We start from the raw sequence: 17,148 nt of genomic DNA, 5'->3' as shown, positions 1-17,148 counted from the left end.
TCTGTAGTACAGTCTGTTAAGTATCATTCTTTCAAAAGTTTTACAAAGACAACTAGTTAAGGAGATCGGTCTAAATGTATCAGGCTGTTGGGGCTTAGGGATAGGCACAATGAGACTATTGGTCCAGGAAGTAGGAAGAACGCCCTCAATGTAACTGAGATTATACAGTGCCAACAAAGGGTTATCAGGCACGTGCCTTAGAGTTCTGAGAATATCATAGGTTATACCATCCTCTCCAGGAGCAGTTGATCGACCTTCAGTTAATGCATTATCTAATTCATACTCGGTGAAGAGGCAATCACTCTCATCAATATTTTGGCTCATAAAATTAATCAGATTCAACATTTCTTCAGAAGTACTCTCTAGTTTTTTTCTAATATGAGATGGAAGGTTTTCATGCCTGGATGTTTTGGACCAGTCATTTATGAGGTCATTTGCTTTTTCAAGAGGAAAGGGATGAGCAACACTGCCAGTCTTTTTCCTGGTTATTTTATTTATACCTTTCCAAGCCAAACTTAAAGGGGTGGACCTGTTTAATCCACTAACAAACTGTTCCCATTCCTGTTGCCTAAGTTCTTGCTTTCTATTCCTTGCATTTGTTAGTACAGCTTGGAACGTTCTGAGCAGGTCTGGGGTTCTACATTCACGGTATGCTTTACCAATCCTCCTAGCTGCATGTGTTAAATTGCGTAGCTGTGGATCATTATAGTATTTACATAGGTTTTTACTGTTATTTATAGTGGAGGGTCTGTTTCCTATTCCTGCCCACTTGATCTGTGAGGACACTCTCAATAGTGGTAACTAAATCATCATTAAATTTTTGCGTGCCAATGGGCTCGTAATTCTTATACCATTGATCCAAGTGGTTAATAAAGTTGTCTCTGTGTTCTGGTTTGAGAATAAGTTTCTTCCTTCTCTATTTAGCTCCTTGATTGCTGGAGATGTGATCAAGATTGACAGTTGTTAGTCTTGGGAAGTGATCAGATAGAAGATCATCAACTATGGCAGAGTCATTTAATACATATGATGTATTAAATCCAAGGCACAGATCAAGTATGCTACCATATATGTGAGCAGGCTCAGTAGTGCCCACAATTCGAACATTGGCATGCTCATTTAGCAATTTCACTAGTTTAGTTCCATTGGTGTTTGTTATAGACCCACCAATATTCTTATGTCTGGCATTAAAATCTCCAAGAATGAGGGTAGGTTCACTATTGATGCGATCTGGTAAAGCATCAGGTCGAAGCTGGTTCGCTGGGGCATAGAGATTAAAAATGTTTATGGAAAAATCGCCTGCATATACTTTGACACCATGATACTGCATGTTAACTCGACTCTGCAAGGAAAGGAGTGAATGTGGAAAGTTCTTTCTGACATACATCACACAACAGTTGGTTGACCTTAGGTTATAAGCTGCATATTCAGGCAACTTTGGTGGAGGTGCTCCATCTTTCAATCTACATTCCTGCAAACAGATGACATCAATATTCTTGGTTGCACTAATATGATGTAAGTCAGGCAACTGCTTCCTGATGGAAGCAATGTTCCATGAAAAGATTTGTAATGTATCGATTGTAGTGAGTTATTACAATCTCTTGCTCATAAGATGGTAAAACTATTATGCTTTGGCTACAGTGTGCAGGCACTTAAGAGCAAATAGCATAGTTTGTACGTCTTTATCTCCAGAACCTTTATTTTTAAGCATTTTTCGGCATCTTGGCAGCCAGTTAAAAGGCAAGTCTTGAAGCCAAGAGTCATGGGCTTCTTTCTTACAAATTGCTTGAAACTAAACGGAGATTGCTGCACTTTTGACATCATCACCATGCTCAAGAGCATCATCCTGATTACATATATTTATTAAACTTGTCAGGATCTGTTCAAGATGCTCATTTTTTCTGGAAATTTGTTATAGTATCAGGAAGGTCAGGCGAATCCAATGCCTCTCCGGAGGATGGCACTTCTGAGTTAGTGCTTTCTTTAACACCTATCACCTTAGCAGGTACCATGGTTACATTAGTGTTCTCTGATGGTGCCTGTGGCAAGTCTGCTTCATCATTCATTGCAGGTAGGTCCTGTGCATCTGACTCGTCTCCAGTTTCCCGGGGGGTTTCCTGTGTAGTGTCCGTCTGACTGTTGTAGTTGTGTGTATTGGGAAAAATGACAAGCTCATCCCCATATTCAGGTGTAGCCGTAGGTATCAGTAGTGGCAGATCAGTAGTTCCACATATGCTAGCAGGGATGGCTAGCTCCTCCACAGCTGGTGTGTATGTTGGCATTCTGGTATCACCAGAATCCTTTGCAGTGAGGTGGGGTTCTTCCACACTTTGCAGAGGTTCAGTCTCAGATCTGGCTGTGGAAGACTGGATGGCCTCATCCTCAGTTACCATTAAAGGACTGTTATCAGGTTTACATCGAAGGTTGTTTGGGTTCTGACTGCAGTCCTTGTGGGAAACTGTAACCCCAACTTCTTTACAGTTAATACACTTAAATTTTTGGCTGTCAAGGCCTACTGTGCATTCTCTAGTGGAATGTTTCCCAGCACACTTGCCACACCAAGAATGTAGTATTGCACAGTCTGCTGCAACATGACCATAGTGCTGGCATTTGTAACACCTACGTTTAGGGGGTTGGTACACTTCGATGTTTAGGAAACGTAAACCATGCACCCAGATATTTCGGGGGAGGGGCACAGGACCTATCCAACTGGCAATAATTTGGGATTTTCCTTTAAGTCTTTTAGGCTTGATGATATTCTCACTTACAGTCAGATGGGATGGGTCCATGTAGAGAGGGTACCTGGAGTTTACCTGGAGAGAGTTCCGGGGGTCAACGCCCCCGCGGCCCGGTCTGTGACCAGGCCTCCTGGTGGATCAGAGCCTGGTCAACCAGGCTGTTACTGCTGGCTGCACGCAAACCAACGTACGAGCCACAGCCCGGCTGATCAGGAACCGACTTCAGGTGCTTGTCCAGTGCCAGCTTGAAGACTGCCAGGGGTCTGTTGGTAATCCCCCTTATGTATGCTGGGAGGCAGTTGAACAGTCTCGGGCCCCTGACACTTATTGTATGGTCTCTTAACGTGCTAGTGACACCCCTGCTTTTCATTGGGGGGATGTTGCATCGTCTGCCAAGTCTTTTGCTTTCGTAGTGAGTGATTTTCGTGTGCAAGTTCGGTACTAGTCCCTCTAGGATTTTCCAGGTGTATATAATCATGTATCTCTCCCGCCTGCGTTCCAGGGAATACAGATTTAGGAACCTCAAGCGCTCCCAGTAATTGAGGTGTTTTATCTCCGTTATGCACGCCGTGAAGGTTCTCTGTACATTTTCTAGGTCAGCAATTTCACCTGCCTTGAAAGGTGCCTGGAGTTTCCAAAGATTATGATACTGACCCATTTTTTAAAGTGGTGAGTGTCTGATGGAGGTCGGAGCAGCTTAATTCCCCCATAAGGTGTACTAAGTATATCATTGATCAGTTCTTGCATATGTGAAGAGAACCTAGGATAACCCAAAAAAGTGGGGTCGTCGTAAGCTCCTCTCTCCTATGTGCAGGTTATTTGTGTATTGTTCGGTGATCGTCTTTTAAAGCATACCAGAATTCCCAGCACCCCAGGATGGCACCTTCAGAATTAACCAAGCTAGGCTCAGCTATTAACAGGGGTAGGAAATCGGAAATGCCAGAGTATCTCAATAATTGTAACTGGAAAAAATGGTAACTGGTAGCCTAAAATTATGTCATACCTGTAAATGAGTTTTTATAAGCTTAGACAAGTGTTTCCTGATTCGGGCCTTAGTTATATGATTACCCGCCACTGGCTTACCGGATTATAAGCGTTTAGAGAAGATGCAGCGAAACAGGATGACTTGGAAGATGTATAAATCTGTAATGGAGGGAAAGCAGTGTACGGGTCGCCCTAAGAAAGGCTGGAGGGAGGGGGGAACAGAAGGTATTATATAAGAGAGGTTTGATAGATAGGTTGTTAGATAGGAGTGGAGGCAACTGGTTTTTAAAGCTTGCCGTGATGTCTGACTGTGATCAAGGTGACCTTTATGAAGAGATTCAGTGAAACAGGTTAGCCAGATTTGAGTCCTGGAGGTGAGAGGTACATTGCCTGTACTCTGAAGGAGGGATGTTGATATGTTGGAATTTTTTAACTGTAGTGTCAACACGCCTCTGAAAGACAGTAATGGAATGAGTGATAATGATAAAATAAGATTTTGTTCGGATTTTTAACTCCGGAGGGTTAGCCACCCAGGATAACCCAAGAAAGTCAGTACGTCATCGAGGACTATCTATCTTATTTCCATTGGGGTCCTCAATCATGTCCCCTAGGATGCGACCCTCACCAATCGATTAACACCCAGGTACCTATTTGCTGCTAGGTGAACAGGACAGCAGGTGTAAGGAAACGCGTCGAAATGTTTCTACCCGCCGGGAATCGAACCCGGGCCCTCCGTGTGTGAAGCGAGAGCTTTGCAAGCCACGCCAGGGGGCTTCTTTTCTTTCTTGGTCACACTCCCTCGGTGGGAAACGGCTGAGGCGTTGATAAAAATAAGTAAATTTATTTTGGTACGGGTACACATAAATACAGTTACACAAATTATCATACATAAGTAACTTAAGTGTAAATTACCTAGGATAACCCCCCAAAAAAGTCAAAGAAAGTGACTTCCATTCAGTGTAATTTACAAAATAAACAACGTATACAAGTAATACATTAACTACCCCTCAAGGGAGGTTCCTTGAAGCTGGTGATGGGCTCTTGATCTAGGGAATTGGATCTGTACTCCAGTTCCCTGAATTGAGCCTGAATGCCTTCCAGTCTGGTCACAGATCGGGCCGCGGGGGCGTTGACCCCCGGAACTCTCTCCAGGTAAACTCCAGGTAAACTCCAGCCCCTCCTCCCCCCACAGGCGCTGTATAATCCTACAGGTTTAGCGCTCCCCATGACTATAATAATAATAACTAGTATTCTCTTAACTAGTATTCTCTTAAATAATGGTTAGTTTACCTTCACAGAGAGACAAGTTTTCTCTTCATAACCCCCACATCCCCCCATCCCCCCCCCGGGACAGTAACCTCCTGCTGGTGACCGTCTGGGAGATACAACACGTCCACTTCAGGTTGGTTTACGATTTCCCAGACTTTCATCCTCGTTTGGTAATGATTTATTGTATTCTCAGTGATCTAGCTTTCGTTGGTACATTGTTGTGTTATGTTGCAGAAGTTGTTGTTGAACATAGTGATTGATTTTCAGCGGAACTTTGATATTCACTTCAATTAGCGTCGTTGAAGAGTTCCCTTGTCTGAATTTTCTTCAGAGTCAGTTATCTCTTTATTTATATATATCATTAACCTATTTGTGTGAAAATGGTATGATAGTTTTGCGTGATGCTCTCCAAAATAAATGAAGAAGCAAACAAGGATAAAAATCTTGTATGTTAACTGTACTTAAAATTGAATTTTCGTTTTCAGTGGGAAGTGCTAAACCCGCAGCTGTCATAGAGGGCACGGGGAAGTGGCAGGGCTTGTATGACTAAGAGAGTTTAAGTTCAGTTCCTTGGATCAAAAGCCCCCCTCGCTGGCATGTAAATTTTTTTAGGTACACGTATACATAAATACAATTACACAAATCATAATATATTGTGTAAATTACCTGGGATAAACCCCCAACCCTCAAGAAAAAGGTCAAACAAAATGACTATTTCCATTAGGGTCCTTATATCCATTGTATCCTGAAGAAATAGGAGTTTTGTCTATCAAGTTCATTATATATGCAGTATTTCTAGGCAGACAATTTTGTCCCTCGTATATACAGGATGAATTACAGCAGTTGGATATGCTGAATGTTGAAGACAGAGTAAAACAACTGAAGCTAAATCATGTTTATAAAATTGCTCACAAACAGTGTCCAGAATATCTTGCTGTCAATTTTGTCAAGGTTGGGAACCGCAGCAATCATAGTACTAGGGGGAGAGAGCACAACTTTGTAGCAATAAAGGAATGGAACAGACTACCCGCACATGTCAAAGCCAGTCATAGCATGAACCAGTTCAAGAAGAGTGCCAAAAAGTGTCTGATGAATGAAGCTACAGAAAGGGAGGGGAATGATTTTCTATTTTTTAGCTAAATTACGTGTAAATTTTACCTTATTCCTAGTAATGACCCTCGTATTGTAGATAGTCTTAATGACCCTCGTGTAGTAGATAGTCTTTTTAGTATGATAATAAGATGTTATATTCATTGTAGAATAATAAGAAAATATTATAACCTTTATATTATAATAATAAGGTAAAAGGACCCCAATGGAAATAAGTCACTCTGTCTGACTTTTTTGGGTTATCCTAGGTTCTCTACACATATGCTGCTATGTATGATAATTCTATGTAACTGTATTTGTGTATACCTGAATAAATTTACTTACTTACTTACTTACAGCTCGATCACTAGCGCACTCAGCTCACACACAGGTCCGGAGTTCGAATCTCCTCCGGTACGGCTGGAAAACATTAGGAACGTGTTTCCATAAGACACCTGCTGCCCCTGTTCACCCATCAGTTTAAAATGAGTACCTGGATGTTAGTCGACTGGTGTGGGTCGCATCCTGGGACAAAACTAACCTAATTTGCCCGAATAGTATGTCAGTTAGGCCTGTATACCTTGTACTTGTAGTAAATAAAGATATTAATTTTTATTATTATAAAAGACATTTGCAATGTGGGTTTTGTAAGTGCAAATTGGACATGGAAGTGTTGCGCTGGCAGTATACCTGGAGAGGGTATACTGCCAGCTCAGTACAGTTTGATAAAATTGTTTTTATGGCTGCCAAGTTGGTAAGTTGATTTAGGTACAGGTACACAATTGTACTAATGTGTACTTCTGGCTATATAAACTTAAATACATTTTCAAACCTTGTAATGTGTAAATTACCTAGGGCAACCCAAAAGGTCAGACAAGGTGACTTATTTCCATTAGAGGCCGTACTTTATTTATTAGGTTAGTTGGAGTTATATGAATCTGTTGAAATACGTATTTATTCACAAAGAAGAAAACTGGAAAAAACTACTACAACATGTCTTGCAATGTGGTACTCTTCTGTTGGTGCCAGTGCAATATTCTTACCGTACATACACGAAGGCTCCATTTTACAAATAGCACTTTGCTTTATGGCATTTCACTAATGCTGCTGTTTTCAGTTATACCCATTCTTCATTTATTCAGGTTTTGTACAATAAATATATTCATCACTCATAATAAGCTAAGGATAAAAATATTTTAAGGTAAGTAGTGTGTATACTGTATATACATTTTTAGGCTTAGCTATATTGCCCACTTAATACATGATAGTGTAAACATCTTGTCTAGCCTTTATATGCATTTGAAAGTGGAGAAAAAGGCTACAATTCACTTTACAGCAGTAGCTCAGAACCTAACATGTGGTATAAGAGAGGCCCTCCTGTATTTCATATATACCTATATATATTATATTATAAATGCACAATAATAACAAGTTGGTTACTTATCTATGGTGTCTTGTGGCTTGGTTGGCAGTGCTCTCGCCTCGCGCACTAAGTGTCCGTTGTTCAACCCCTGGCATGGGTAGCAACAGTCTTGTTTCCTTACACCTGCTGTCCCTGTTCACTTAACAGGCAGTAGATACCTGGATGTTAGTCGAAGTATATCACGCTCTCACTACTCCTCCCTCCTTCAGTCTTTCCCCTCCCATATCCCTCTTGCATCCTGGGAGACAAGATTTAATAACCCCCAGTAGAAATAAGGCAGACAGTCCTCGATGACTCGCTGATTTTCTTGGGTTATACTAGGTGGTTACCCCTAGGTTAAAAATCCAAACAAATTATATCTTATCTTACTTATGTGTAATTGTACCTAATTTACTTATTTGCTTTCTATTTTCTTGTTGAACAGAAACTCAAAAAGGTAAGCTGGCCTCAGCTACCAGGATAGGAAAACCTAAATCAGCTACCAGGATAGGAAAGCCTATATCAGCTACCAGGAAGAGAAAACCTAAATCAGTCACAGGAATGCTAAAAGAATTACATTCTAGGTTTGTACTGTATTACTTTCTAAAAGACCTCTAACGGCATTTTTGTTTTTGTTTTTTAGGTCTTCTTTGGCTAGCATCTGGAAGGTGCAAAGACATAAGAACATAAGAAAGAAGGAACACTGCAACAGGCCTACTGACCCATGCAGAGCAGGTCCATGTCCCCCCCCAGAAGTATCATTATGGATGGTACACATAGTTTCGAATCCTTAACTGGGAGATTTATTAGAATGTTATTGTTAAACAACAAGATCCTTGAACTTAGAACTAAAATGACATCAGAATATACAACAGAGGAAATGTTTTCCTACATTTGGAATCTAGAAGAAGCTCAGAGATGTCTGACACCAGTTTCAATTCCACCTACCAAATCGGAGAGCATTTCTTTAATGAACTGGAGGAAAGGGGAGAATGCCTACCAAATTCGTGACCTAGATCAGGCATTAAAATGGTATAATTTGGCCATTTTATCTGCACCTCATCCTGACATTCTGGCAGACAATGTCAAGACCCATGACAGAGAAATGTATGGAGCTTTGGCCCAAGGTTATGAATCTCGGTCTCTTGTCCTCTTTGACCTAAAACAATATGAAAAATGTTCAAGGGATATTAATTATGCTCTGGAACTTGGCTGTAAAAACATTTCACATAAAACATTATTAGAAACAAAAGCCAAGTGTCAAAAAGTTATGTCAGGGAGAAAAGGCAAACCATTTGATTCCTTAGCAGAATCATTAAAGTCCTCTCATTTATCATTTGCTTATACAAATCCTGAGCCACCAAAGTTAGAAGCGGTCAACCCTACCATGCCATCACTGAACAGTAGTGTTAAACTAACCTACACACCATCCCAGGGAAGATACCTCATTGCTGAAAATGACATTTACCCAGGTAATATATAATTTAAGTACTGTATATATTTAAATGTTAAAAAAAGTGTTATGCGTTGATTTAGAAGTGAGTAATACTTGTATTTTTTTAGAACGGTATGTATGTGGAATTTACTATTGGCATAAATATTTCAATAGAATTCACTGAATAAACATTCCATATAATGAACTAATTGAGGGAGCTGGTGGCCAACAATGGCACTTGTGGTGGATAGAGGTAAGATTGTTTTGCCATTATTGTAACAAGAATTAACAAAAGACTTTGCCCATTGTTTCCTATTATAGTGACCCAGCCGATTTTGTTATGTATTTCCAAAGCCCCATTAGATGAAAGTTTTTTAAATGGAGGGTTTCTATATATTGCAGTGGACTAATGTAGAATTAGGACAAAGTGATTGCATAAAGAAAGGATCACAGAAATGTTGGTAGTAGCTGATATACTGACGATATAATGAAGACATACTGAAAGTATCAGTATTTCATAATTCATAAACTTTTATTTTCTAAGATATGGTTGTCTGCTGACAAATAAGATGCACCATATACATACAGTATATTTGTCATTTGCAGTATTTTCTAAAACTTCTCCCATTTATTTTTTTTAAACATATTGTACTAATGGTTGTAACATACTACATCTTTCTTTCTTTCAACACACCGGCCGTATCCCACCGAGGCGGGGTGGCCCAAAAGGAAAAACGAAAGTTTCTCCTTTTACATTTAGTAATATGCTATACAGGAGAAGAGGTTACTAGCCCCTTGCTCCCGGCATTTTAGTCGCCTCTTACAACACGCATGGCTTACGGAGGAAGAATTCTGTTCCACTTCTCCATGGAGGTAAGAGGAAATGAACAAGAACTAGAAAGAAAATAGAAGAAAATCCAGAGGGGTGTGTATATATATATGTTTGTACATGTATCTGTAGTGTGACCTAAGTGTAAGTAGAAGTAGCAAGACGTACCTGAAATCTTGCATGTTTATGAGACAGAAAAAAGGACACCAGCAATCCTACCATCATGTAAAACAATTACAGGCTTCCATTTTACACTCACTTGGCAGGATGGTAGTACCTCCCTGTAACATACATATTCTACATTATTTCACATCTTCCAGTCTCTGCACTCACTTAGGAGTGCAGAGACTGAAAAGGTGAATAAATGAGCAGAGGAAATGCATTACTTTATTTTATTGATTAACATTATCAGGTACAGTACAGTGAGCTCCTTCATAAATGGATTAATAGGAGGAATGGAGTGCAAGATATTGCTAATTGTCTAAATCTTCCGAATTATGAAATTAATTTTTCACAATCATCCATTTTTTTCTGAACTACTGGACTTGGTCCACAAATGCAGAGGACAACAGGACACTGAGGGTACAGGTACTGTAATCTGTGGTTGCTACAATACAGTACAGGTATTCGTCACTTAATGACCGAGTTCCATTCCTAAGAGTAGGTCAATAAGCGAATTGGTAGTTAAGCAAGGAGCCACCCCTAACTGATATTTCAGGTGTACTGTACCGGTAGTGGGTTTGTGTCAGCCATCTTTAGACATTGTTTTAATGTCACCTTTGCACCATTTATAACATTTTTAGTATTTAAAAATAGAATTAGGCATTAAAACAATAAAAAGTAAAATACTCATGTAGAACACTGGTCAGAGAGCTGGTTGTAAGTCCGCATGATCTTTAAACAGGTAGGTCATTAAGTGAGGAGTACCTGTATTGTACTGTATAGCAATTTTATAATACTGTACATCTTTCAACAAAACAGCTGTATCCCACCTAAGCAGGGTGGCCCAAAAAAGAAAAACAAAAGTTTCTCTTTTAGACTTCAGTCCATAACGTATACAAGATAAAGGGTTACTAGCCCTTTGCTCCCGGCATGTCAATCTCCTCTTATGACATGTATGGCTTATAGAGGAAGAATTCTTTTCCACTTTCCCATGGAGAATACTGTACATATTTACAGTAATTTTACTTGCCTCTTTGTGGTGGAGAGATGAGGTGTAAACTACTGTGATCAGTAGTACTGACTCAGAACAACTTATTCCGAGTCATAGAAACATCTATGCTAAACTTAAGAACATAGTCTTTAAGCTTATCCTTGCTTATGCGGATATTAGTAACTGTTTAACACCATATACTTCACATACAGGTTGCCAGACCCAACCATATATATTAGTTAAAATTTTTGCTTACTGCTGAGAACTTCATGTTTCCTCCTGGCACTACCACCACTTGTTCTAGAAACCATTGTCAGTGCACTTTATATGTTAACTAAGGCACACAGTGCTCACAAATCTAGGAAAAATAAGAAACTGAAAAATAAATGCATGAGAGAGCACAGACCATACAACATTCATATAATTTTATTTCTGTTATAAAGCTGTTTTCATTTATATGCATACCTATGATAAGTTTAAATAATAAATTACAGTAAGTCAAGAATTAAAATTTTTTCAATGATGGGAAGCACTTCACAGTTTTTCTTAGGCTTTGACAAATTGCCACCTTCACTACTTTTGCACTTTGGGGCCATATTAAGCAAAATTAAGGGTTATTTTCAGGCCAGGGTAAACCATGGATAACTGAAATCATGGAAACCAGACCCATGAATACGTCAGGCCTGCTGTATACAGATACATAAGAATATAAGAGAGAAGGAACACTGCAGCAGGCCTACTGGCCTATGTGAGGCAGGTCCAATTCTCCCACCAGCTTAAGCCTTTACCTAGTGAGATCAGACACATCACTTAAGGGAGGAGCACAGCATTTGACCTAGTAGCACAAGCTAGTCAGGTCCAACTCGTGCCCACCCACACCCACTTGTGTATTTATCCAAACTATTTTTAAAACTACACAACGTCTTAGCGTCTGTGACAGCACTCGGGAGTTTGTTCCACTCATCCACAACTCTTACCAAACCAGTGCTTTCCTATATCCTTCCTGAATCTGAATTTTTCCAATTTAAAGCCATTGTTGCGAGTCTTGTCTATGTTAGATATTTTTAGCATGCTATTTACATCCCCTTTATTAATTACTGTAGTTTACATATAATAAAATATTGTTAGGCACAAAAGAAATCCACTAGCATACAGTGCATTTAAGGCAAACTAATCCTAATGCTTAAAGACTACTTAAGAACCAGACATTATTTAGTAAGATTTTTTAAAAGTACAAAGAGAGTTAGCTAAATGAACTATTTATACAAGTGGCCTATGGTTCAGAGATCAATGAAAACAGACAGGTCAGGATGTGGTCAGTGGCCTGTACCAGACAATTGTTAGTCATTGGGCTTGGTCTGATGCTTTAGAAGACAACCAGACACTACTGCTTTGGACAGAATCTGGAATTATGATCTTTTCTCCATTGTGTCTGATACTTCTGTATATTCAGTCAATTTTTTGGTCCAAAATTGCTGAAATCCATTAATAAATGGTCATTTAATGAGGCTTTACTGTAGTTTGATTATCAACCAAGAAGATTTTTAGTTAAAAAATTTTGTTCAGCCTTGTAGGACATAATAATTCCTGAGAATGGTGTTAATATTATTAAATTTAATAAATTGTACAATTTACAAATAACCCATAATGTTGAGAGAAAATTTCAGTTTGTCCTGGATCATTATCAGGTCACAGAATGATAAATGTCCAGGATGGGCCAATAAGTCACTTAAGGCTGCTTTCATTGTAGGTTAATTGTGATTTGTAACATCTGTAGAATTTTGACTTTTATACTTCAATAAATTGCAATGTTCCAGGTGAGGTAGTGAGCGTTGATGATGGGTATTGCAACACAGTGTTCATGGAGATGTCAAAAATGCACTGTACTGTATGCATAAGGAGAAGCATGGCCCCTCTGCCCTGCCCCAACTGCAATATGGTTAGAATATTAAGTTTTTATGCTTTTATATTCCCCTTCAAATGGAGTGCCTTGATACTGTTTAAAGTTTCTTTATCCAAGAAGAAATTATAGCTACGTCTCCCCAATGAAAAGCAGGGGTGCCACTAGCATAAGAGACAACACAATAAGTGTGAGGGGCCCAAGACTGTTCAACTGCCTCCTAGCATGCATAAGGGCTGTCTTCAAGCAGCCACTAGACAGGCATCTAAAGTCAGTATCTGACCAGCCGGGCTGTGGATCGTACGTTGGACTTGCTGCGGCTAGCAGTAACAGCCTGGTTGATCAGGCCCTGGTCCACCATGAGGCCTGGTCACAGGTCAGGCTGCAGGGGCATTGACCCTCAGAAAACTCTCCAGGTATACCCTCTGACTAGCCGGGCTGTGGTTCATATATCAGTTTGTATTCAGCCAGCAGTAACAGCCTTGTTGATAAAACCCTGATCCACCAGGAGGCCTGGTCATGGACTAGGCTGCGAGGATGTTGACACTCAAAACACTCTACAGGTATACTCCAGGTAAATCCCCTTGGCATTGTGTGATCCTTATGGGTTTGGTGCTTCTCCACAAATATAAAAGTACTAATACATGTTTTATTATCATGTATGTACTATATTTTTTTTCAACAAATCAGCTGTATCTCAGTAAGATAACAAAGTATGTAGATAAGTATAGTGGAACCCCGAATATTGGCCGCTGCGTTTATCGGCTGATTCGAATTTAGGCCAGTTTCTGGGTGGAAATTTTGCTCTGTATTTTGGCCAGTGCCTCATAAATCATCCGTATTATACGCATCAGCCCGCCTCCCGCTGGGACATCGCACATAGGTGAGTCAGTCTCCCTGTGTCTCATGGTGAATGAGCATATACTCTGCGCATTCATCCAAACATTTCTGTAAAATCTATCGTTTTTTTTGTGCTTGTTTATTAACCCTTTCAGGGTCCGTCCCGTAGATCTACGGCTTTACGTTCAGGGTCCAAACCGTAAATCTACGTCATGAGCTCAGCTCACTCTGATAAACTGCGAGTGGTACATTTGGGCCTAGATATGAAAGAATACATCTATGTGGTATGTGTGCACCACATAAAACAGATCCTGCAGCACACTGTGTATAATGAGAGAAAAAAACTGAAATCATGATTTTTCGATTAAAACAGCGACTTTGCAGTGTTTTTTCATATGTTTTTTATAGTTGTATTTGCGATTTCTTGGTCTCATTTGATAGAATGGAAGACATATTACAGAAATAGAATGATTTTGATTGGTTTTAGCACTGGAAATGGCTTGAAACTGAGCTCAAAGTAGCAGAAATGTTAAATTTTTGCCGATATTCAAGAGTAAACAAACGACCTCACACATCTAATACACACCAGCTGGTGGGTCTAATGTACATTCACAAATATGGTGATGATATTTATACAATTATTACAGTATTGCATAACAGTAAATCTTCTATTTTTTGGTGTGAATAAAAATTCATTATGTGAATAAAAAATCAAAATGGAATTTATTTGTAAAGCCTCAAAACATAACTAATGAACAGAGGAAATGTTAGTTTAGTGCCAGGAATACCTACATTGTTTATTCTGGACCCTATTTTGAAATTTGAATATTTTGAACTTTGTGTTAAATTGGCCAAATTAACAATTTCCGATCACTTTATTTTGTAGTTGAAACAGTTGACTTGGCAATTTCTTGTGCTCAATCGATAGAATAGAAGTAATACTAGTGAAATAGCTAAGAATTTGGTTGACTGGAAAAATGTAATTGGCCTAAACTGGGAGTCAAAGTCGGCAAAATTGCCGATTCGTAAATATCGCTGACACATCAAAATTCGCGAGAGCATAATTTCGTCAGTTTTCCATCAAATTTCGTACTTTTTGTTTTATTACCTTCACAAAAAGATTATCTACCATTTCATAAGAAAAAAATAACAAATTTTTTTTTTTAAATTCTTGGACACTGGGGCACCACTTCAGATTTGGGCCTTGGACCCTGAAGGGGTTAAGTGCAACTGTGAAATGAGCCACCATGGGCCCAAAGATAGTTCAGAGTGCTAGCCCTTTGCTAAAGAAAGTGAGAAATTTAAGAAAGAAGTTATTGAAAAATATGAGAGTGGTGTTTGAGTGCTAGAACTTGCCAGGATGTATGGGAAATTCAGATCAACAATCACTTCCATCCTGGCAAAGACAGTAGAAATCAAGGAAGCTAATGTTGCAAAAGGGAGTTTAGCAGGGAAACAGGGAGTGTAACAGACAGGTAAGGAGTGTAGCATGGAGGGAGGGAGTGTAGCAGGGAGGCAGGAAGTGTAGCAGGGAAATCAAGGAGGCTAATGTTGCGAAAGGGAGTTTAGCAGGGAGTGTAGTCTGACTTTTTTTGGGTTATCCTAAGTTCTTTACATATATGCTGTAGGAGGGAGGCAGGGAGTGTAGCAGGGAGGCAGGGAGTGTAGCAGGGAGGCAAGGAGTATAGCATGGAGGGAGGGAGTGTAGCAGGCTGGGAGGGAATGTAGCAGGGAAACAGGGAGTGTGGAAGGGATGCAGGGAGTGTAGCATGCAGGGAGGGAAGTAACCCCAGAGAGGGACTTGTTACCTTAAGTCATTATGGAGGGGGATTCCCCTGCCAAACAATAACCCAACTCCCTCTCCCCTCCTCACCCTCTTTCATATGCCAACAGGAGTCTTCAATAAAGGTATCTAATGTTTATATTTATTTGTACAGTGGAACCCCGAGTTTCGGCCGTAATCTGTTCCAGGAGCTAGGCCTAAACTCGAAACGGCCAAAAGTTGAAATAAAATTTCCCATAAGAAATAATGTAAATACAATTAATCCATTCCAAACCCACAAAAATGTTCACAAAAAAAAAAAATTTTAACCCTTTGAGGGTCGGTCACGTATTTGTACGCCTAAATTCTAGCGCCTTCAAATCTGGTAGAAGAATGCTGGCAGGCCTACATATGAAAGAATGGGTCTGTGTGGTCAGTGTGTGCAGTATAAAAAAATTCTGAAGCACGCTGTGCATAATGAGAAAAAAAACTTTGACTGTGTTTTTGGTTTAAAACAGCGACTTTCTAGTGAATTTTTGTATGGTATTTATGGTTGTATTCTAGTTTCCTTGGTCTCATTTGATAGAATGTAAGATATGTTACAGAATTAGAGATGATTTTGATTGGTTTCACGATGACAAGTACCTTGAAATTGAGCTCAGAGTAGCGAAAATGATCGATTTTTGCTGATATTCAAGAGTAAACAAATCAAGCCACGCATCCAATACACGTCAACTGGCGAGTCTGATATTCAAGAGTAAGTGCGCTGATATCATTTATACCATTTTTACAATGATGTGAGAATAAACACTCAAAATGGAAAGCAAAAGTAATGTAAGAGGGGCTTAGAGAGATGAAAAATGAACAGATAAAATGTTATTTTGTGCCATGAATGTCTGTCTTGTTTATTCTGAACCCTATTCTGAAATTGGCATCTTTTGAAATTTGTGTGAAATTGCCCAAATTGCTTATTTCTGACCACTTTACTGGGTAGTTGAAATCAGTAAATGGGCAGATTCTTGGACTCAATCGATAGAACAAATGGATTTCTAGGGAAATAGCTATGATTTTAGTCATCTGCAACATTGGAATTGGCCGAAAGTAGGGCCCAAAGTGGGCGAAATCGCCAACTTTGAGACAGCTAACTTCACAAGAGCATAATTCCGTAAGTTTTACATCAAATTTCATACTTTTGGTGTCGTTATGATCAGAAAAAAGATTCTTTATCATTTCATAAGAAAAAAAATAATTTTTTTATTTTTCGAAAAATTTTCAACCCTGAGAACGAGTTTGGGAGAGGGCCTCTCGACCCTCAAAGGATTAAAGAATAACTATAGTTTAATATACATATAGTATTAAATGAGTAATACAATACATAAATATACATTTAAAAATCGCATTTACATACCTTTATTGAGGACTCGTGTTGGCATCTGGAAGATAGGGAGGAGGAGAGAGGGAGGACTTATTATTGCCTCCACCACTGCCTCCACCACAGCCTCCACCACTGCCTCCACCACTGCCTCCACCACTGCCTCCACCACTGCTTCCACCACTGCTTCCACCACTGCCTCCACCACTGCCTCCACCACTGCCTCCACCACTGCCTCCACCACTACCTCAACCACTGCCTCAACCACTGCCTCAACCACTGCCTCCACCACTGCCTCACTGCCACTAGGAAGTTTCTTTGGGCTCATGGTGGCTTATTTCACATTCACAATCAATAAACAAGCACTAAACACAATAA

At 39.7% G+C, this 17,148-nt stretch overlaps 1 protein-coding gene across 2 annotated transcripts in view; it reads left to right on the top strand.

Moving 5' to 3' along the window:
* Window positions 1–5,051: 5,051 nt before the first annotated feature.
* The window catches only part of LOC128693648 (SET and MYND domain-containing protein 4), a 50,605-nt gene continuing 38,508 nt past the window's right edge, over window positions 5,052–17,148 (top strand). The window contains exons 1-3 of one of the 2 annotated variants that reach the window (XM_070091176.1): window positions 5,052–5,121; window positions 8,123–8,951; window positions 12,714–12,835. In XM_070091176.1, the coding sequence (XP_069947277.1) occupies window positions 8,204–8,951; window positions 12,714–12,835 (870 nt within the window). In that variant the 5' untranslated portion in view covers window positions 5,052–5,121; window positions 8,123–8,203. Of the gene's footprint in view, window positions 5,159–8,122; window positions 8,952–12,713; window positions 12,836–17,148 lie in introns of both variants that reach the window. The other variant, XM_070091177.1, reaches the window with a different exon arrangement.

This window comes from Cherax quadricarinatus, chromosome 34 (assembly GCF_038502225.1).
Source record: "Cherax quadricarinatus isolate ZL_2023a chromosome 34, ASM3850222v1, whole genome shotgun sequence".
Classification (NCBI taxonomy): domain Eukaryota; kingdom Metazoa; phylum Arthropoda; class Malacostraca; order Decapoda; family Parastacidae; genus Cherax; species Cherax quadricarinatus.
This window is presented reverse-complemented; position numbering and strand designations above follow the sequence as displayed.